At 42.4% G+C, this 23,066-nt stretch overlaps 1 protein-coding gene across 1 annotated transcript in view; it reads right to left on the bottom strand.

Moving 5' to 3' along the window:
* The window catches only part of RASA2 (RAS p21 protein activator 2), a 47,847-nt gene extending 28,954 nt beyond the window's left edge, over positions 1–18,893 (bottom strand). The window contains exons 1-5 of the mRNA XM_054167079.1: positions 18,778–18,893; positions 14,007–14,112; positions 5,531–5,634; positions 3,763–3,857; positions 219–295 (exon numbers count right to left, since the gene is read on the bottom strand). Of these exons, the coding sequence (XP_054023054.1) occupies positions 219–295; positions 3,763–3,857; positions 5,531–5,634; positions 14,007–14,112; positions 18,778–18,838 (443 nt within the window). The 5' untranslated portion in view covers positions 18,839–18,893. The remainder of the gene's footprint in view (positions 1–218; positions 296–3,762; positions 3,858–5,530; positions 5,635–14,006; positions 14,113–18,777) is intronic.
* Positions 18,894–23,066: the final 4,173 nt, after the last annotated feature.

The following is a 23,066-nucleotide window of genomic DNA, read 5'->3' as shown; positions in this document are numbered from 1 at the left end:
TGCCTGGGATTGGCCCAACCCACATGCAGGACCTTGCTTGCAGACTTGCTGAACCTTGTTTCCTAAGCAAATACCCAATTCCCTTAGCAAGAGCCAGGGGAAGTCATACAAAAAGAAAAACGTTACTGGCATCAAGATGTGCAGACATTCAGTATTAAGAGAGAAATCACAATGTTCTAACAAACAAATCATATTCAAGGATTAATATATTTTCTTACTGTACTACCAGTTGCTGGCACACAGATCCATTATCTGTTATCAGTTCATTCAGTTTTAATTCAAGGTGAACTTTTCCCTGAAAAAACAAAACACACACACACAAGAGAGAAACAAATAGTTTTAAAGCCTTTATTTTAAAAGTGGCAATTAAAAAAAACATAAAGTTAGAAACTTAAGGTAATTCCAATATATCATTTCTAGCAATTATAATTTCTGAAGCACATATCCTCAGCTGCAGACAGTACCTTAATTGGTACTCCTCCACAGATTTAACACACACACACAAAAATGTATCTTCCAGCGTGAGAAACCACCAAGAGCAAAGCCCCTCGCAGCTTTTTCATCCTAAACACAGGATCAGCCCTTGAACAAACAGCCAGTGAGTTTATGAGCATTTCAGGAGTTCCAAAACTACCATGGACTCTGAAGCCAGACAGGTATATTTAGAAAAGCAGAGTAGCATGGATCAGTACAGGCTGGTGGCTGACCTGTGGGAGAGCAGCTCTGGGGGAAAAGACCTAGGAGTCCTGGTGGACAAGAGGATGACCATGAGCCAACAATGTGACCTTGTGGCCAAGAAGGCCAGTGGCATCCTGGGGTGCCTCAAGAAGAGGGTAGCCAACAGGTTGAGGGAAGTTCTCTTCCCCCTTTACTCTGTCCTGGTAAGGCCGCATCTGGAGTACTATGTCCAGTCCTGGGGTCCCTGTTTCAAAGTCAGGGACTTGCTGGAGAGGGTAGAGAAAATGGCTACAAAGATGATGAGGGGGCTGGAACATCTCCCTTATGAGGAAAGACTGAGAGAATTTGGTCTTCTTGGTCTGGAAAAGGAAAGACTAAGGGGGGAAAGAGTGTGTCTCATACATGCTTATAAATACTTCAAGGGTGGGTGTCAGGAAGACAGGGCCAGTCTTTTTTCCACAGCGACAGGCCAAGAGGTAACAGGCACAAACCTGAACATAAGAAGTTCCATCTAAACATGAGGAAGAACTCCTGTAAGGCTGACAGAGCACTGGACCAGGCTACCCAGAGATGGAGGAATCTCCATCTCTCAAGACATTCAAAACCTGCCTGGACATGTTCTTGTGTGACCTTCTCTAGCTGAACCTGCCTTGAAAGGGTGGGGTGAGGGGGTTGGACTCGATCCCCAGGGGTCCCTTCCAACCCTTACCATTCTGTGAAATAGAAAACCAGGTGACAAGGGTTGGTCCATGATTATGATTCTTAGGGAAGAGACCTGGAAGGTCATTTTAAAGCATGGCAAAGGAAGCAAGCTATTATTTGAACTACAGTTTTGAAGTATGACACTGAAATGAAAGTAAAACCCTTAGCAAACTCAGCACCCCTTTTCCTATAGCACTTATGTTTTGACAGAGAACTGGAATGTTTTTTTAATTGCAAATTCCCTGGGGCAAGGGGTTTGTTTCTCTCTCTCCATCACATGGGAGAAGTGAAGTTTATTTTATGAGGAAGTTTTAATGGAACTATTTTGGGATGCCTGTCAAGTGTTTTGTAAATTGTTACTACAGGGACTGGAGCACAGGTACATTAAGAAAACATCTGTGTCACAGAGAAACTCAACTGCAAAAATAGATTTACATGATAAAACAAGGATACTGGGAAGCACGCCAACAGCCTTTATAGGGCAAAGTGTTTGAATGACAAATGAAAAGACAACATTAGTATTTAATGCAACAGCTGACTTAACTAGTTTTACTAAGCAGACCTTGTGAATAGTCTAAAAAAAAAATAAAAATCTTCCTTTTCTTTCAAAAAGCAATGACAACAAAACCCAAACCCACACTTCCCCCTTTGCCCCAAATTATGTGTTCTACACTCATCAATTTACTGCTACTGAGGAGCTATCTGTAGATGTAGTTTGCTCACAACTCAGCACCATGATGGCTGCAGTAAGGTGGCTCTAAGTAAATGTTTCCCTGATACGTACAGGGGGTTTCAGGGGCATTTTTTTTTGGTTTGTTTTGCTTGCTGAGAGCAGCACAACGGTTTTCTGCAGATCTGTATCAGAGCTTTTGACACAAGTGTAGTTGCACAGTTTTTAATGTACACACTTTAAATACAGTTGTGCAGATTGATTTTATTCAAAACAAAAGTAAGTGGGCCACTGTTAAATAATAAATAATCAGCACACTTTATGTGAATATGCTTTTCATCTGTAGAGCTCAAGGAGGTGAAGTTCCAAGGCAGGTAGGTACTCCTTTAACTGTAAAATGGATAAACAATTCACATTTCAGACTAGAGGAAGACGGAGCTGTTAATCACGTGGCCAAGATTCACGTAGTAACTAAGGAGCCAAAGCCAAATCACCAACCTAAACTTCAGAACTAGAAGGTTCAAACTGAAAAAGGGTGGACTCAGATTAGATATCAGGGAGAAATTCTTTATTGTGAGGGTGGTGAGACACTGGAACAGGTTGCTCAGTAAAGCAAAACAAAACCTACCCCAAACCAGCTAAGATCAAAATCCAAAGCGGATGCCTTCTAAAAATCAAAGGAACTTCTACATATTTTCAAAGACTGGTGAGAGGCCATTCTTGTCCCATATACCCTTGAAAGGAAATACCCATCATCCCCCTTTCACCACCAATTTAAATTAACTCAAACACAGTGCTTTTACTCTGGTGAACTTTTAACCACCCCCACTTCAGATTACCTGTCAGTACAGATCTGTGGAAATAACTGTTCTCCAGCTTCTGCATTTGGAGCAGAATGTGACACTACAAGAGTCCTAAAGTTAGCACAAGTATGGTGATTTTAGATAATTGCTGGGCTGCACTAAAAGAAGCATGGCCAGTGGGTCAAGGGAGGTGTCACCTTTGCTCTGGTGACACCTCACCTGGTGCTGTGTGTCCAGCTCTGGGGCCCTCAGCATATGGACATGAACCTGCTACCCAAAACACCACTCCTACAAGGACAAGCTGAGAGAGCTGGAGTTGTTCAGCCTGAAGAAGAGAAGGCTGCAAGGGGACCTTACTGCAGCCTTGCAGTACTTAAAGGGGGCTCAAGAAAGACTGGGATAATCATTTTAGCAGGGATTATTTCAACAGGACAAGGGATGATGGGTTTAAACTGAAAGAGGGACATTCAGACCACACACAAGGAAGAATTTTTATTTTTTATTGTTTACAAACACTGTGAAACACTGGCACAGATTGTCCAAGGAAGTGACAGAAGTGCCATCCCTGGAACCACTCCAGGTCAGGTTAGACAGGGTTCTGAGCAACCTGATCTAGTTAAAGATGTCCCTACTCACTGCAGGAGTGGTAGACTAGATGAGCTTTAAAAGCCCCTTCCAAGTCAAATCATTCTATGATTCTGCCACTTTTAATCATCACAACAAACAATACAGTTAATTTAGAAGTGTAGAAGATGGATTGTTCATTCATCAAGCTGAAACATACAACAGCTGCCTCACAAGAATTAAGACCGAAGCTGACCTCTATCTCCTACAGATCAATATAAACTTCTACCATCACATGCACTCATTCATATTCACACTTAAAAGTGGAAATGTGCAATTTATTACCTGAACCTCTGAATTAGAATCAACAGGTTGAAGCATAAACCAGTTCTCTTTTCCTGTGTAGTTGCATAGATCTTCTTTTTTGATTGACACCTTTCCTGGGGGGGGGGGACATGACAGGGACAGATAAGCATAAATACAAGGTTCACCTTAATAGGAGAAATATTTAAATAGATCTGAAGTTTGATTTTTGTTTAAGTTATCTTTTGTTTGTTTGTTTTGTTGTTTTGGGTTTTTTTTAAGCTTATGATATTCTGTGAAAAGCTTATGGAAACATAAGCAGAAAAATCATTTATATAAAGCCAAATAAATTTAAATATGATCTACTATCTTGGATTTCACTAATAACAAGATGAGGTAAAACAAAGAACACCCTTGTGGTTGGAAACCTCACAATAAAGACTTGAGAGAACAGTAATGGTGCTGCAGAATGCCTCAAAAAAAATTGGAAAGCTGTTGTTATACCAAATTAGCTGTCATCCTGGTGGAAATTATTTCCTTCCTCAACCTAAGTAACGTGAACCTTTCTTTCAGGTCACTCTTACGAGGAGTTTTATAGCAGCCATATTCAAAGAGCAGCTGCAGTAGTGCCATTACACACTGAAAGGGTAGAATCACTGCCTACAATTTTTCACCTATGCTACATAAAGCACTTTGCAGCAACCTCTAAGTCACCAAGTTACACGCTGCATGGACAGAGAAAATACAAGTAACTATCTTTAAGACTTATTCCACAATTGTAATTACTGTGGAATTATTCCATAGTTCATTCTTTAAAAGACCTACAGGTAGTAACAAATATTCAAATGGTTCAGTGGAATAGAAGCAAGGGGAAAAAAAAAACATCTTTTTAAATGTGTTCAGAAACTGAGTAAATGTGGCACTTCAGGACGTGATCTAGTGGTCTTGGAGGTGTTGACTAGAAGGCTGGACTTAATGATTTTAGAGGTCTTTTCCAACCTTAATGATTCTGTGATTCTGCATAATTGTCATAACAGTTTTCTTTTCATACTCCTAATACCATTTAAAATAAATGTCTATAAACCCCCACATATTTTAATATAATAAAGCAATGAACCCAAATCCTGCTTTTCAAACTTTAAAGGAACATTTGGTTTAACATACACTGTGTTTTAAGATCAGTTTAATAACTGTGCCCTTATTACTACAGATAATGACACTGAAACCAACCAAATGTTATGCAAGGTTCCGCCCCTGTACTCAGCACAGGTTAGGCCACACCTTGAGTACTGTGTCCAGTTCTGGGCCCCTCAGTTTAGGAAAGATGTTGAGTTGCTGGAACGTGTCCAGAGAAGGGCAAAGCAACTGGTGAAGGGTCTGCAGCACAGGCCCTATGAGGAGAGGCTGAGGGAGCTGGGGTTGTTCAGCGTGGAGAAGAGGAAGCTCACGGGAGACCTTAATGCTGTCTACAACTACCTGAAGGGAAGTTATAGCCAGATGGGGGTTGGTCTCTTCTTTCAGGCAAGCAGCAACAGAACAAGAGGACAGTCTCATGCTGTGCAGGGAGAAGTTTAGGCTCGATCTTAAAAAGAAGTTCTTCACAGAAAGAGAGATTGGCCATTGGAATAGGCTGCCCAGGGAGGTGGTAGAGTCACTGTCCCTGGAGGTGTTTGAGCAAGGTCTGGATGAGGCAATTAGTGCCATGGTCTGGTTGATTAGTTCAGGTTGGGTGATCAGTTGGACTTGATCTTGGAGGTCTCTTCTAACCTGGTTGATTCTGTGAAGATGTAGACAGCATCCCAGAACTTACCTATGCGTAGGTCTTTCTGTAGAACACTTTTATCATAAATGTAGAAGGACAACCACTGGAATGTTCTTGGAATCTCAAAGTAAAACTCTTCCCCAAAATAAGGGCTGAAAAGAAAGACTGAAAGTTAAAATAGAAAACCACTTTATGTAATTTATACAGAACACAAACAAACCCACTACATTTTAATGTAGTCCTAGATGTTGGCCTCCAGCACTGTACTTATTCGTACAGCATCAAAACCATCCCCAACCATTTCATTAAAAGAACATATAACACCACTGCAAGTTAAACTTTGTGAGAACACACTGTACATGTTCAAAACCAGAAAAAAGTGCATAGTGTTGTCTCCTCTACCAATTCAGTTTTTCTGTCTTGAAATAATTCTACTTGGTTCTCTCCCACATGACATCCTGAGACAAGTTTCAGGTGTGTCTTTTTTCATTCAGTACATGACTAAATTGCATTGGAATGCAGTTAATTACTTCACTAATGGATGTTAGTTTAGCTTTCACTTGTGTGTCAAATTTAATGCTTAAAAGATTCAGACTTGTAAAAAGAAACCATAAGCATTAGCAGCTACACAACAGAACAGTGAAAGAGAGAAATGTTCATCTAAAATACACACAATGTGCTGCATGCAGAAGGTCAGGAGAGGTGATTCTTCCCCTTTACTCTGATCTTGCGAGACTCCCACCTTGAATTCTATGTCCAGGTCTGGTGTCCCCATCATAAGAAGGACACACAACTGTTGGGAAGGGTCCAAAGGAGTGCCACAAAGATGATCTAAGGGCTGGAGCACCTCTGCTATGAGGATAGGCTGAGGGAGCTGGGGTTGTTCAGCCTAGAGAAGACTTCAGGGAGACCTTGTAGATGCCTTTCAATACTTGAAGGGATCCTACAGAAAGGCTAGAAGCCAGCTTTCTGTCTACAGAAAAGTGCTGTGATGACTGCTATACTAAACCCAAAGACTGGGGTTTTTATTTCCCACTATAATATCCTTTTGACACACATATTGCTACAATACTGTAAGCTAATACAAATATGCTTATGTTTGGAACAGTCAGGTCACAGTAATACCTACCCAGAAGAATACCAGGAAGAATGAGATATCATCGTTACTCTATTCCCTCAAAAAATATCACCAAAAAAGCACAAAATACTTAAGAGCAAATTGTTCATTAATTAAGCAAAAAAGTTAAGAGAAGAGCTAACTCACTCAAAAAGTGGGAAAGAGCCATGGGTGAAATCACACACTGAATTTCTATAATCTTTTTTTTTTTTTTACAAACAAGAGCTTTAACTGCAGGAATTCATTGAGGAATTTCACAGATGAAAAACACAGAATCATACAATGCATTGAGTTGGAAGAGACCTTTAAAGGTCATCTAGGCCAACACCCCTGCAGTGAGCAGGTACATCCCCAAAAATGCACTTGAAGACAAGAGAGTGGGATCTGATGAACAAGATGAAGGAACTGATTCTTAACTTACCAGTTCCTTTTGTTCAGAGACCTTTTAACACAGGCTTCAAAGGAGACAAATCAGGCTTTAAACTACATTGAGAAACAACGTAAGAATTCTTGGTTGAAAGAAATGTTTCTCAGCTTCTCTCTCTGTTTTTTAAACAAAATCTTTGTTAATTTTCTAAGTGTTAAGTATTTATTGCTGTCTACAACTACCTGAAGGGAGGTTGTAGCCAGGTGGGGGTTGGTCTCATTTCCCAGGCAACCAGCACCAGAACAAGAGGAAAGTCCCAGGCTGTGCCAGGGGAGGTTTAGACTGGATGTTAGGAAGAAAATTCTTCAAAGAGTGGTTTGCCAATGGAATGGGCTGCCCAGGGAGGTGGTGGAGTCACCATCACTGGAAGTGTTTAAAAAGAGACTGGATGAGGCACTTAGTGCCATGGTTTAGTTGATTAGATGGTGATGGATGATAGGTTGGACTTGATGATCTCGAAGGTCTTTTCCAATCTGGTTAATTCTATTCTATTCCCAAGTATTAAATCCCCATTTTCCCTGGATCTATACAACTCTATGTATCCAATTACCATCAAATAATTAGTCTAGGATGGAGACTATTAGTAGAGATTTCCAAATATCTATTTAGCAGCCATACCCTATGACAAAGAAAGCAAGATTCACTACTGTATTCCCCCCATATCAGTCACTAACAGTCATTATTTTGATGTCAACATTACATGAAGTCTCACATTGGGCAGAAAAATGCAGGTCTACAGTATAAGCATAAATAGAAGATAATGAATTGTCTTATTTAAGCTGGGAAATTCTTCCTTACCTAGGTTACCATTGTCATATGAATCAGTTGTTCATGATTCTTTAGCAAACTATGAGGCAGAGAGAAAATTTAAGGTGGATAGAGAGCTGGCTGACAGGGTACAAAAACTTATACCAATGAGGAATAATTAAAATGGCAAACCTGTTCCTCAGGAATTCAGTCAGTTTAGGACTTTCATTTGTGCCTTTGATGCAAGAACTTTAAAGACTGTGACAGATAGAAAAGTAGAAGATGGTGCTAATTCAAGAGAAGACGAGACTGCCATACAGGAAGAACTGGATTAGAGTAATACAGGAGATTAAATGTGTGACATACATGTTTGCTCTTCCTTTTCTTGTTAAAATGTCCTTAGATCTGTCATTCCATAAAAGCTAAATGAGAAGCAATTTTTGCTATAATGTTGCATTCACACAAAGTTCAGTTTGAAAAATAAACTGAATTTAGTTTAAATTAAGAATGCAGGACACAGGTATCACAACCACTCTCCAATTCCTCACACTTGAGCACATATTTGAAGAGGCTCATGGATATTCTTTAAACTTTCCAAGGGGGGGAATAAAAAAAAAGGAAATTGTTTCCCTAGAACCACTCTCACACCATGTCACAAAGTATTTCTTGAGTCATTACTCAAAATATTCTTCTTTCATTTCAGAATTAATCCATGGTTTTCTATCTCTGAGAAGTCATTTGCTTCACATCTGCACTCTGACAATAGTCTCAATGCAGGTGAAGGCCCAAATCTATATGCACAGTCTAAAAATATATTTATTCATTAGTTTTCAATCACTGTAGTAAAAAGTAATTCTAATTCTAGTTATAGGACATCCAGATATGTAACTAGTGGATACTCATAGAATGCAATTTAGATTATAGCTATTATAAATTTGCAATCCAGAATACAGTGATTAAAACAGACTCTGAATTACACGTGTAAGAAAAAGCAAGCAACTAATATAAAACAATTAAAAGTTGCATTTATGGCTAAAATTACATAATACTACACCTTATTTAAAAAGCAATTTATAAAGTTTTCAGACTAGTAAGAGATCAGAGCTTTCATCTTCCTTTTCAGTACCTCTGGGTTAGTATGGCATTCCAACCTAACACAGCAATAAACAACAAGATGGTATAGTTAATTTTAAGGAACAAATGTCAGTCTTTGTAACTACACACAATTCCTGTGCCCCCTAGCACAAGAAAGGACATGGAACTGCTGGAGCGGGTCTGGAGGAAGGCCATGAAGATGATCAGAGGGCTGGAACACCTCTCCTATGGGGAAAGTCTGAAAAGGTTGGGGCTGTTGAGCCTAGAGAAAAGGTGGCTCCAGGGAGACCTTAGAGCAGCCTTCCAGTACCTGAAGAGGGCCTACAGGAAAGCTGGGGATGGACTTTTTACAAGGGCTTGTAGTGATAGGATGAGGGGGAATGTATTTAAACTGGAAGAGGGGAGATTTAGGCTGGAGATTAGGAAGAAATTCTTTACAGTGAGAGTGGGGAGACATTGGAACAGGTTGCCCAGGGAGGCTGTGGATGCCCCCTCCCTGGAGGTGTTCAAGGCCACGCTGGACAGAGCCTTGAGCAAGCTGGTCCAGTGGAAGGTGTCCCTGCCTATGGCAGTGGGGTTGGAACCAGATGAACATTAAGGTCCCTTCCAACCCAAACCATTCTATAATTCTGTCTGTAGTCAGCAGAGACAGAAATGCACCTATGGGCAACAAGTGATTCAGAATACTGATGACAGTATTCAGTACTGGTGAAGACATCGGTCCCTCTGCAGAGGTAAGAGTAGAGCACAAGGTAGGGTCAATTGAGAGCTCAGGAGCCCAGCTGCAGTGCATGTACACCAATGCACGCAGCCTAGGCAATAAGCAAGATGAGCTGGAGGTCCTAATCCACCAGGGCAACTATGATATAGTTGCCATCTCAGAAACATGGTGGGACAACAGGCACAATTGGAGTGCTACACTGGGGGGCTACAGGCTCTTTAGGAAGGATAGGCGAGGGAGGAGAGGAGGAGGGGTGGCTTTGTATATTAGGGAGACACTTTCTGCCTCAGAACTCGAGGTGGAAGATGAGGGAATTGAGAGCCTGTGGGTTAAAATCAGAGGGCAGCCCAACAAATCTGACATCCTGGTTGGAGTCTGTTATAGACCACCCAACCAGAATGAGGAGGCTGATGAATTATTCTATAAACAACTGGAAGCTGTTTCAAGATCATCAGATCTTGTCCTCGTGGGGGACTTCAACCTGCCAGATATCTGCTGGGAACTTAATTCAGCAGAGAGAAGGCAGTCCAGAAGATTCCTGGAGCGGATAGAGGATTGCTTCCTGACGCAGCTGTTAAGTGAGCCTACCAGGGGACAGGCTCTGCTTGACTTGCTGCTCTCCAATAGGGAAGGGCTAGTGGGAGATGTGACCGTGGGAGGCTGCCTAGGGTGCAGTGACCACGAGATAGTGCAGTTTTCAATATGCAGGGAGATAGGGAGGAGTACCAACAGAACCTTCACCTTGGACTTCCGGAGGGCAAACTTCAGCCTCTTTAAGAAACTTATTTGTAAAGTTCCCTGGGTACCAACCCTCATGAACCGAGGGGTCCAGGAGGGTTGGACCTACTTCAAACAGGAGCTCTTGAAGGCACAGGAACTGGCGGTCCCCATGTGCCGAAAGATGAGCCGGCGGGGAAGGCGACCGGCCTGGATGGACAAGCAGCTCCTGAAGGATTTAAGGGAAAAAAAGAGGCTGTATCACCTTTGGAAGGAGGGGAAGGCTTCTCGAGGTATGTTTAAGGAAGTGGTTAGATTATGTAGGAATAAAATTAGAGAGGCAAAGGCCCAGTTGGAACTGAAGCTGGCCACCTCTGTGAAAGATAATAAAAAGCAATTTTACAAATATATCAATGCTAAAAAGAAGGGCAAGAAGAACCTCCACTCCTTACTGGACCTGGAGGGGAACATGGTGACCAAAGACGAGGAAAAGGCTGAGGTCCTGAACGCCTTCTTTGCCTCAATGTTTAACAGCAAGGTAGGAGTCCAGGATGAGTGGCCTCCTGAGCTGGGTAATAGGGTCGGGGAGCAGTGTAATGCCCCAGAAATCCATGAGGAATTAGTCCGGGACCTGCTGAGCCACTTGGACACCCATAAGTCCATGGGACCGGATGGGATCCATCCTAGGGTGCTGAGAGAGCTGGCAGATGAGCTGGCCAAGCCGCTCTCCATCATTTTCCTCCAGTCCTGGCTCACTGGGGAGGTCCCAGGTGACTGGAAACTGGCCAATGTGGTCCCCATCCACAAGAAGGGACGGATGGAGGAACCTGGAAACTACAGACCAGTCAGCCTGACCTCAGTGCCAGGGAAAGTGATGGAGCAGATTATCCTGGCGGCAATAACTGCGCACCTGAAGGATGGCCAAGGGCTCAGGTCCAGCCAACATGGATTTAGGAAGGGCAGGTCCTGCCTCTCCAACCTGATCTCCTTCTATGATCAGGTGACCCGTCTGGTGGATGTGGGGAGGCCTGTGGATGTAGTCTATCTGGACTTCAGCAAGGCCTTTGACACCGTCCCCCACAGTAAACTGCTGGCTAAGCTGTCAGCTCGTGGTTTGGACCACAACACTCTGTGCTGGGTTAGGAACTGGCTGGAGGGCCGAGCCCAGAGAGTGGTGGTGAATGGTGCCACATCCGGCTGGCGGCCAGTCACCAGTGGCGTCCCCCAGGGATCAGTGCTGGGCCCCATCCTCTTTAACATCTTCATTGATGATCTGGATGAGGGGGTTGAGTCAGTCATCAGCAAGTTTGCAGATGACACCAAGTTGGGAACAGATGTTAGTCAGTTAGAGGGTAGAAAGGCTCTGCAGAGGGACCTTGACCGACTGGACAGATGGGCAGAGTCCAATGGGATGGCATTTAATAAGTCTAAGTGCCGGGTGCTGCACTTTGGCCACGGCAACCCCATGCAGAGCTACAGGCTGGGGTCAGAGTGGCTGGAGAGCTGCCAAACGGAGAGGGACCTGGGGGTGCTGATTGACACCCGCCTAAACATGAGCCAGCAGTGTGCCCAGGTGGCCAAGAAGGCCAATGGCATCCTGGCCTGTATTAGGAATAGTGTGGCCAGCAGGAGCAGGGAGGTCATTGTGCCCCTGTACTCTGCATTGGTTAGGCCACACCTTGAGTACTGTGTCCAGTTCTGGGCCCCTCAGTTTAGGAAGGACATCGAGACACTTGAACGTGTCCAGAGAAGGGCAACAAGGCTGGTGAGAGGCCTTGAGCGCAGGCCCTATGAGGAGAGGCTGAGGGAGCTGGGATTGTTTAGCCTGGAGAAGAGAAGGATCAGAGGCGACCTCATTGCCCTCTACAACTACCTGAAGGGTGGTTGTAGCCAGGTGGGGGTTGGTCTCTTCTCCCAGGCAACCAGCACCAGAACAAGGGGACACAGTCTCAAGTTGTGTCAGGGGAGGTTTAGACTCGAGGTGAGGAAAAAGTTCTTCACTGAGCGAGTCATTCGTCATTGGAATGGGCTGCCCAGGGAGGTGGTGGAGTCGCCGTCCCTGGAGGTGTTCAAGGGGAGATTGGACGTGGCGCTTGGTGCTATGATCTAGTTGTGAGGTCTGTTGGAACAGGTTGGACTTGATGATCCTTGGGGTCTCTTCCATCTTTAGTTACTGTGATACTGTGATACTGTGATACTATCTCCTCATGAAATGTTCTCAATTTTGTATCACCTGAAAAATTCTGAATTTGAAGGGAAGGATGTGTATATCACTTGAGCCCCCCTCAAACTGTTATTTTGTTATGGTGACATTTTTCTTCCTAACAGCTTTCTTCTCATTTCATCAATTTGCAGTTAAACTTCAATATTATTTAAAAAAAAAAAAAATTGATGGCTCTAAGATGATTTATCAAGTTACTATAATAAAAATGCCTGCATGAATGTTAAATGTAACAAATCTTAGTTCTTTATGGGTACAATGATTAATATGTCAAAAATTGCACGGCAAAGAGTTTCTTTTTAATATACATTGAGTTATTTTACTCAAACTGTCTAACTGAAAGGAAAATTCTAAGTCTCTGCTTTATCAATACAGCATCCATCATTCTTCTCTGAAGGATTACTCAAATGAGTTTGTTTTGGTAAATCAGTCTCACTTGCACCAAGTTAAATTCTGAACATTTTGTGTAGCTGACTACAGCAGTTACAGATCAGGAGGAAGAGCAAAGTATTTGTTCCTTCCTGCATGCATGTGGCGTTTGCTTTTCATGCAGAAGTGTAAGAAAGCTTTAAAATGATGCTTTGAAGTAAAATTCCCCTCTTTAAATTTTTAATAGAAGCAGTATGCTGTGTGTCACCTGGAAACACCTACAAAGCTGACTCGGAGAGCACACACTAACAATAATTCTTGTTGTTTCCAGTGATTTTAAGAGAAACGACAAGACTTTGTGGACAGGCTTTCTGGGGTTTATGAGTAAAGTTTAATATCTCTTCCAGATAAACAGCCACTTGGATATACTGAACAAGGCAGCTGCAAGGATGCCTCAGTATGGATCATCAGTGGACTGAAGCGTTCGGAGACAAAGTGCCTACACTGCTACACCTACGTTATCATGACCCTTTGGTCTGATTGCTTTCTAAGACTCTAAGGCAGTGGTACAATCTACAGCCAAGCGTTGCTCAGGGAGGCAAAACCACCTATTCTGTGAGAGTACAGGTGATAGTTCACAAAACAAGAATTTCAAGAAAGAATGTGGCCTCTTCAGGAAGATATCCCACAGCACACAGAACTCTTTACAAAGTTCTGGTTCTCTCATTCTATGAACAGGTTTTACAAGACAGATACTAAAAGCAAAATTCTACCAACATGGATCTACTGCATGTCTGAAGCAGGAAATGACCAGGAGAGCAATTACCAAGCAGACTTCTTTCCCTTGAAAACAACCTGGCAAGACAGAGAATGTTATGTGCTGCCCAGTGTCACAAAAGAATGAAGTATGTTTTGCACACTTCATTTTAAAAGCACTCTACTACTCACATGCCTCAACTCTGTCTTCAACTACTCACAATTTACACATTGCTGTAACATTTGAGTAGTTGCCACAAAATAGGGATAAGCAAAAGCATACTGTCACATAGGCTGTTTTTATTCTGAATGAGGCAGTCTTGATTATCATCTCCACTTAAAAATTTAGCTTACCTTAAAGATTTTTCAACTACCTGTGTACGAAAAACTTCTTCTTGGTCCAAGTTTATGGTACAGAAAAAGTCTCTCATTTTGTTTGGTACTAAGTGCTTGGCATCATCTGTAAGTAAAAAAGTTACTGTAAGTATTGAGGGGGAAAAAGTATTAGGCACAAGAATTTTACAGTAGTAATGTGTGTCCAAAATTTCCTTCTCCTTTCATGCATTTCCACATTCATTTCCAATTTGTACGATCCAACAGTGTACAGAAATTGCTACACCCATCCTCATGTGGAGTAAGAGTAGACAGGAAAAGGACAGCACAGTGACTCACGAACACCACTTCCTGCAGCACCTGCACTTTCCCTTGAAAGGTCTCATCTTGGGCTTGACCCTGCATAGCTTGCTAAATCCAAGAAGCTTGCAGCCTGAGGTGTTAATGATCTGGCTGAGCTGCTGTTCACTTGGTACTTTCTCTGCTAAAGGAAGCTGATTAAGAAGAACTTACACATCAAATCCTGATTTCATTCTCCACAACAAACATCTGATGTTAAGTTAACCGACAGATTTTCAAAGGCTCGCCTTTGAGTACTCTGTATTTTCCTGTCTGGTCTAGTACTGAGGGAAAAATCACCTACTAAGTGCAACATGGATAACAACAAGTATGAAAAGGAAGTTCCTAATGAAACAGGATGACTGTCAACACAGGAATACCAAGATTTGCTGGGTATTGATTCTAGTCCACTGCACTAACATACACTGGCTATCAGGCAGCCCTTTCCAGAAATGGTTACTTCTAAGTCATTAGAGCAAAAACCAGTTCCTAGTGCTCCAACTGGAAAGCTCTTCCAAACTCGGAGTGCCACAGACACCTACATTTATTTACAGCAACACTGTCCTCAGCTTAAACAGTTATTTCCCACCGCATGTTTGCTTCCCCTCTGAATGTCTTTGAAGACAGCAAACAGAGCCTCTTCACCTTTTATTCTGCTAAAAGAAAAACAGCCGAGAAGCTCTACTGGTATTCTCTCACAGAAGAGGTTCCTATCAGCAAATAGCCACTCTGTGGCACTTTAGTTCTTATCTTAAACACAGGCAACCAGAACTGTATTCTGCACTAGGACCTTTTACAGAACCATTCATCCTTATCTGCTACCGGAAACACCTGTTCCAATGAAATGAGGAATTATCTACACTTTATGGAAGGTCTTAAAAAGTAAGAGGATGAAAACTATTTCAACGTTTTAATTACTTACGTCTGAATAACATATCTCCACTTTCAAAGACCTCAGCTTGAAACAAGATTTGAAGTATCATACAAATGTTTCCATTTAAAAAAATCTGCAGATACGAAGCACAGTGGAGTGAGATTTTCTATGCTGTTAAGATGTCAAATCAGAACTTTATTTTCTCTTTCTCTCCCCATCCTCTTTTTTTAATAAATAATAAGTAATTGCAGTCTTGAAAGTTAAGCAATGCTTGGTATTGGAAAGGCTACCACAATACTATCTGAGTCGAGAACATGACAGTTTAACAGGAACAAAGATTGTACTTCGTGTGTGGTGTTTTCCAAGTCAGGAATGGAAAGCATGAACAGACACTGAAGTACTTCCACAGTTAAAACCTGTGCTCTCAAAAGCATCAATGAACTCTTCATCAACATGGGTATGGGAAAAGAGGAAGTATACACATTCATTTTAAACTTCACACACAGAGAGATCAAGAAGCATGAACAGAACCACTAGATTCCAAAGAGACTGAACTCAAAACTACCCTTGAGATCACATCAAAAGGAAAGCAACTAAAATCACTTACCGCCTAAAAACGTACCACTGTATGTCACAAAATGAAAACAGAAGCTCGTTAGTATACAGCATAAAACACCACACTATGCCTAAAACTACACAATATTCACATACCTCTGGAAAGTGCTTTGGTCATCACTATGACATATGAAATACAGACACCCACACATCCTAAAGAAAGGACAGAGGTTCAGTGGATTTCTGGTGGGAATCTGCTAAAGTGTAAACCCATATATTCCAGAAATATTACGGGGGTCTTAACTTGGTAAATGCAGTTCATCTTGCCCCTTAATTGAAAACTGGAAACAGGAGATTGGCTGCAAACACAAGTAACCCGCAAAAAAACAGAGTACACCAGGGACTGCATATGTGACCCTACCCAGTTTTTTCACCGCTAGGTATGTGATAACTACTTCAGCCACTTTTAAGTGTATGCCTCAGTTTTAAATCTGTTGTGATGATTTATACAACATCAGTAACTTTAGATTTTACCATTGGTGTATTCTTAAACAACAGCATAAGTAAGAACTTACTGCAGAACTGACTTCATTAAAATTACCACACTCCCTCACGCAGCACCTATATAAACAGCCAGGACCAAGGCTGGTAGTAGTGTAAAAGCCAACAAAGCTTAGGCACCAAGATACACCTCACTTGTATGAAACATGTTACAAGGAATTCTCACAGATTATGAAGCTTCTCCAAAACAAGATCTGTGAGGGAAGTGGGATTGTTTAGTCTGGAGAAGTCTGAAGGGAGACCTTACTGCTCTGTACAAATCCCTGGAAGGAGGTTGGAGTGAGGTGGGGGGTCAGTCTCTTCTCTCTAGTATGAGGTGCTAGAGAGAGAGGAAACGGCCTTAAATTGTGCTAGGGGAGGTTTAGATTGAATATTAGGAAAAATTCCTTTCCTGTAAGAGTAGTCAGACATTGGAGTTGCCATCCCTGGAAGCGTTCAAGAAACATATGAACATGGCTCTTCAGGACATGGTTTAATGGCCGTAGTGGTCTTAGGTTGAAGGTTGGACTCCATGATCTTTTGCAACTGAAACAATTCTGTAATTCTTTTTACTATTGTTCATTCATAAGGTTTTCCCCTAAAAAAAGCATATTAGTAAAATACTAGGAAGAAGTGAAAATACAACAGTATTTGCTGTACAAAGAAGCCAAAAGAACATCTAGGAATTAGCAGATTTTCAGGCTCCCACAGCATATTTAACTCTCTTTTTTAAAAAACAGTTTTTGTTTTGTAAGAGGTAAGTAGGCTTACAAAGTGACATGTCTCGAGGCAGCATGAGAATCATCTTTTATTGCAGCTATTACTTCCACTAATTTTCCAGGTGGATTCCTAGAGTTCTTACAGGTTCATCTTTGGCAACCAGCTTTCTATGTAATCCTCAGGATACAGGTCACAGTCTGGTACACCATTACTTTGGCCAGGTAACTGAATACTCAAAGTTACAACACAACAGCAGTCTCAATCCAGACCACATAAATGGGACAATAAAATCAGTTTCAACATAAATCTCAAGACGTTTTGGCTTTTGTCTTTCAATGCTCAATGGAAAACTTGTGTCCAGTTCATGTAGTATAAGATGTAAAACTCCTTGAATGTCTACTGTTGAGAAAAACCTTATGATAAAAACTAGGAAACAGAAGGGTGACAATAAATAAACCAGCCTCAGTAATTAATGCCTTAGTTCTAAAACTAACAGTATTCTCTTTCAAAGGCAGGTTGACCTGTTATTTCTGTGACAGCTGCTTACAACGCAAGATCTCAGTATGCGTCCAGCCTTGTCTACTCTAAGTGGCAATTACTCTCTCACTAATGCCCTGGAGTGAGTGTACCTCCAGCTTCACTTCATGTAGTCTCCTTTTTTGTGACCTAGTCTTCTGTTTACTGAAGACACCTTTGAGTCTATATTGCGTAAGATATATAAGTAAACATGACTCCATTCTTTCATCAAACCTAACCCTTCAAAAGACTTTCACAGCCGGTTCTCAGTCCTAGTGCCATGCCAAATTCAACTTGTTTCACTTCATTCTCAAGAAAAAAACCAACACACAAAACCAACATCTGCGTGAGAAAGGAAATAGATGGGTTGCATCTGAATTGTATGAATGTATTTCGATACCCCTTCAGGAAGCCGCTGCACATCCTGTTTCTCCCTCTTGCTTTGAAGTCTTCCTGAGCCGTACCACACTATCTGTTTTCCTCCCCGGCCCCTCCTCTCCAGTTCATCCTTTGGTTTCCCACGTTACTAAATGTATAGGTGTTTTTAATCATCACTTCCTAACCACCAAAATAAAGTCACCAGCCTCTCTGTCGGCCTCCCCCTCACTCGCACACACACTACACAAAGAAACAGAAGCATTAATGACCGTTCCCAGCACAGCCCGCTACCACCGACTTCCTGCACATCAATTATTTCGCAATTTCTTCTTGACAAACAGACTCCGATGCCCGAACTCTGGGCGGGTGGGAGCATTTCTGTTTCCCGCTGGCTCAAGTAAACTCTCGGAGCAATGAATGTTTCCCAGCCCCTAAGGTGCTTCGCCGGGACCCGCGGCATCCCTCTCTTCCTTCCTCTCTCCCTCCCTCGCCGGGGCCGCACAGACCCCGGCTCGGCCTCACCCACCAACACGTGTCAGACGCGCCTGCCACAAAGCCCCTTACCGGAGCCGCCACAACGCGGCCTGCGTCAACGCGGCCTCCCCCGCTCTATTAGCCTCTCCTCGGCGCCTAGCCCGAGAAGCACCGCCGTGAGAAGCTGCCTGCCCTCCGCGCCTCCGTGTCTGTGTCCCGCCCGCGGCCTCAGCGCCAGACCCAGCGCAGCAAAAGAGGGAGAGCGGCGGCCGGCGCAGCTGAGGCGGCAGCGCGCAGCTGAGGCGGCAGCGAGCACCTGAACGCGGCGGTCCCGAACCCTCGCCCAGCCCAGCCCGGTTCCGCAGCAGCCCGCCTTAGCCGCAGCACCGCACTTACAGATCTTCCCGCGGAGATTCTGCAGCACCCGCACCTCGTCGGTGCCGTCTCCGGTCGCCATCGTGCCAGCGCCGCCTATGAAGTGCGGTGCCCGGTGGGGGGAAGGGAAGGGAGGGGAGCGGAGCGGCTCGGCCCCGCCACACGCCACCACCCCAACCGCGCCGGCCGCCGCTGTCGGGGGGCACCAAAGACCGAAGAGGGGCGGGGGGCGCTGGGGCGCATGCGCGACGGACACTGTCTCCCAGCAGGGCTTTGCGCGGTGGTTCCGCCCTTGCTACGGCTGCCGGCGGGGCCACCCTTTCCTAGGCCCAGGTCCGGCCCCAGGCAGCTCCCGTCGCGGGGACTCTGCAGCGACGAGCCCAGGCGATGATCTGGCTGTCACTGGCCGTGGCTTTATGTGCCTCTCACACAGACAGAAGGGTGAAACTCTTGTATTAATCGCATTATTCATCGCATTAAACGGCTGAAACGAGTGACAGAGCCGCTTGCAGATTCCAGTGCTGCCTGCAAACTGCAGCGAGCAATGCCGCGTTCACTGGAATTCTAAAGACACCTCAGGGTGCTGGTACACTGCACATGAAGTACAGCAGCAACCCACCTTCAGTAAGAATTATGGGGCCTTTGCATCATGTTTTTGATGTTTCTTGAAGGTACAGATCCTAATGTGAAACCCCAGGATCTTGCTTACACCTGCAGTTTACTTCAGTCCCACATGGGTGGTAAATGACTTTCTTAGGTCTGCATCATTCACCCAGCCACCCAGCTGCAGGTGGTGTGCCCAGTTTATTGGCACTCGGATGCATGCTGAGGGTTCATTAGTCTTGAAGCCCTCAAAGCACAAAGTCTGGTAAAATGCTTTAGTGACTGACATAGCCTAAACTTGAGGTAGTTCAGGGGCTAACACTGCCTGAGAAAGCAATACCGAACTAGGATTTTTTTATGCCTAGAAAGCCCTCTTGAGCCTGCCCTTCTGGTAAAGTCAAGGGAAGTTTGGGAAGTTTCAGACCATATTTTCTGATTTGTATCAAATTGAATTCCTCTGTGTTGTGCTCCATTTTTTATTTCTCCTGCAGGACTCTTTCCATTATAATACCGCATTGTTGCATATCATCTGACAGTCAAGCACTAAACTGCCTCATTCCTTGGTGGCTTTTCCTGCATCCAACTTCTCCCCTGCTGCTCCTTCAGCAGCAGTGAGGTTCCTTCTTCATCCTCACACTCCACTTCATGGTTGGGGGAGCACAGGTACATACCTGTGGCAGGCAGGAGAAATGAGCATTGAGAAGTAAGCTGCTTCATCACACCCGTGCTGGGTCTATACATGCAACCCCCAAATCTATACCGAGACAGAAGGTTGCATAAGATGAACTTTAACCTGTTAGAAATAAGAAACTGCTTTATAGTACAAATACAGAATTTGATTATCTTCTTATTTGTAGTCTGATTATTTTTTGGAGTTATCCCAGTTGGCCACCTAGGTTGGCTGCAGTCTGACTGGTGGCTGGTGAATCGAGTCAAAGCTCTGATGTGAGAAACAGGGTAGCACTCTGAGCACGAAGATATATGCTTACATTGTGGGTTTCAACATTTTAAAAGTTACATCCTGTGACTCTTAATTCTCCCATCCTCTACGATTAGAGTTGGAGGTTACTGTTAACATCACCTTCCTTCGAAACAGACTTTCAGCTCAGCTTGTAGTTTTGCCCTTGTCTACTTCCAGCTCCATTTATTTTAAACCTGCCTTGTTTTAATCTAACATACTATATTCAGAATGCTGGTTCAATTGCATAGTATTAATTTTCAGTGTCCCTTAAAGTTACAGTTTAGGAGCATCTATTAGATGTACAAACTTCCTGATGATTCACTTGTGGTTTTAATTAACATTTGAAAGAGAAAAATGTATTTTGTTATATGTAGCAAACTTATAAAGCTTTTTTTAATCTCTCTCCTGAGGACCATCCCCAAATGATCTGCCTAAATTAGCTTAAATTTAATTTTTTATGCAAGTTACAAAGCAGTGACACCTAGCTGAAGGAGGAAGAACTTTGAATATGCATAATCTTCTATTTTCTGTGTATCTTCTTATTTTCTTATGCAATTAGGTATTTGCATTCTGAATGTTTCTGGGCAGTAGTTCCAAAAGATCTGAAGTACAGTGTGTAAAATACACAATCTATACTGCAAGATTACTACCAGAATTGAAAAGACTTCTAAAAGTTTCAGGTCCTCATGAACAGGTACTTAAGATGTTGCAAAGTATTAAAAGCAGTTCACCTGTCTTCCAAGTCCTTTAAGATAATAAGTAGGTAAATTCTGTTCACCTCAGCATTGCCTTCACCTTAAAAGAAAAGTGCCAGGAGATACCATCATTTCCCTTGAGCTCTGGTGCATTCTTGAATCACTGTTTTGACCTTAACAAAGGGAGCATTTGGTAACTTAATCTTCTAATGGAATAACTACTAGAAGGATCTCCTAGATGATTTAAGCATTAACATAATTTAAAAAATGGAGAGACTTAAAGAAGATTAGGAAGATGTTCTTTTAATTAAGCAAAAACAGAGTTATAGTCACTCTTTCTAAAAATAAAATTAGACTCTTTAATCAATCCTTAACATCTGCATTTAATATTTTCTTCTAAACAAAAATACAGATGCAATTATGTAGCAAATTACAGTCTTTGACAATGTATAGTATTTACTTTCTCTTACACTTAACTTTAATTTGTTCATTAATACTTGACTCATTACTGCAACGCGTTACCTGTAAAAGTGCCACAACTGAACTACAAACATGACATTGTCATCTTAAAACTGTCTTGCTATAAATTGTAGAGAATATACAGAGTTACAAAGTCATTGTGTTTTTATCAAAATATACAAACCCCCCCCAACCTAACACAAGCTATCAATATTTTTCTTATGAACTATACAATTATACAAAATATTTCAAAAATTATCTTTATATTCATAAATATTCTACCTTATTTGCTTTGGTCTATAATTATGATCATACAAGTCCACATAGACAGTAACTTTATGTATTTTCTTTGAAATATCACTGTACTTTCTTCTGTTTAATCTTCTATTAGCCTTATTTAAATGGAACCAAAGCTGCCATGAAACCAAAAAATTCTCGAGGAATTCATAGCATTCACCACTGATAGAATAAATAAGTGGACTATATTATTACTTCAATCAATACTGCATTATCATTTTATCTGTAGTTTTATTGTACCCAGCTAATTTTAAAATATTCAAGAGGATGAGATATGTAAACCATGTACCATATCTGCACGTAGAATGAAGTAGAGGATCACTAAACTTTGTCCTGACTTAATTAATACTTCACAGAGAGGAACATACATGACTACTTGGAAATTCAGATAAACAGAACATCAGAGCCCTATCATATAAAACTTGTACACATAAACCCTCCTCCTAAAATAAAAATAATATTCTTACTCTGTCTTAAAAGTAATCACATTCTCATAAAATTGTATGTATGTTTTGGTGATGTCTTTCAGAGCCTTTTCTCCTGATTCCTAGTAAACTGTGAACCTTCAAGGCTCACCATGACCCTTTGGTGTGACAGGTTGAAGGAGGCAGAAAGGCCAACGCTTTTTTTTCCAGTAACCCATTCCAGGCACCTCTCTGCAATGGGACCATGGTGCTGGGCCAAGGAACAGTGCCACAAAGCTTGCCTTAGCCCAGATGGTGCCATGGTTAGGGGGAGTCACTGAAGGGGACACAAGAAGGTTTCAATTTGTACTTAAAGCATGGGAGTGACAAGGAACACCACAAACTGGCTCTATCCCTCTTTATACATAGGGACTGCATCAGCGATATACGTGGAAACAAGAATCTGAGTATTTGCTTACTCTTCCCAAAACTGAAATATTTATAGGGATTTGCTCTGTTGTTAGCTGTCCAAGCATTATTCCAGGATGAGGAGGAAGAGTTTAAACTTCCTTTTCTGCTGAGAAGAATAGTATTTCTGAAACACAGGAGCTGCAGAGCCACCAGTAGGTGGACATTTGTATACAATTGTATACAGATTGTATACGATTCTTTAAGGTAGGCTGTTTCATGAGAACAGTTTCCTTTAGAGAAATGAACCTCAGTAACTCTAGCAGGCCACTGACACTGGGATTTATGAAGTTTGGAAGACTGGCTCTTGTGAGTTCCACTGAACCTTTATTAAATGTCTCAGGGACACCATAAATCTGGAATACTTTCCACATGAGCACTCAGACTTATTGGGTTATTATGGTAACTACAAAACTGAACATG

Source organism: Dryobates pubescens, chromosome 13, assembly GCF_014839835.1.
Source record: "Dryobates pubescens isolate bDryPub1 chromosome 13, bDryPub1.pri, whole genome shotgun sequence".
Lineage (NCBI taxonomy): Eukaryota > Metazoa > Chordata > Aves > Piciformes > Picidae > Dryobates > Dryobates pubescens.
This window is presented reverse-complemented; position numbering and strand designations above follow the sequence as displayed.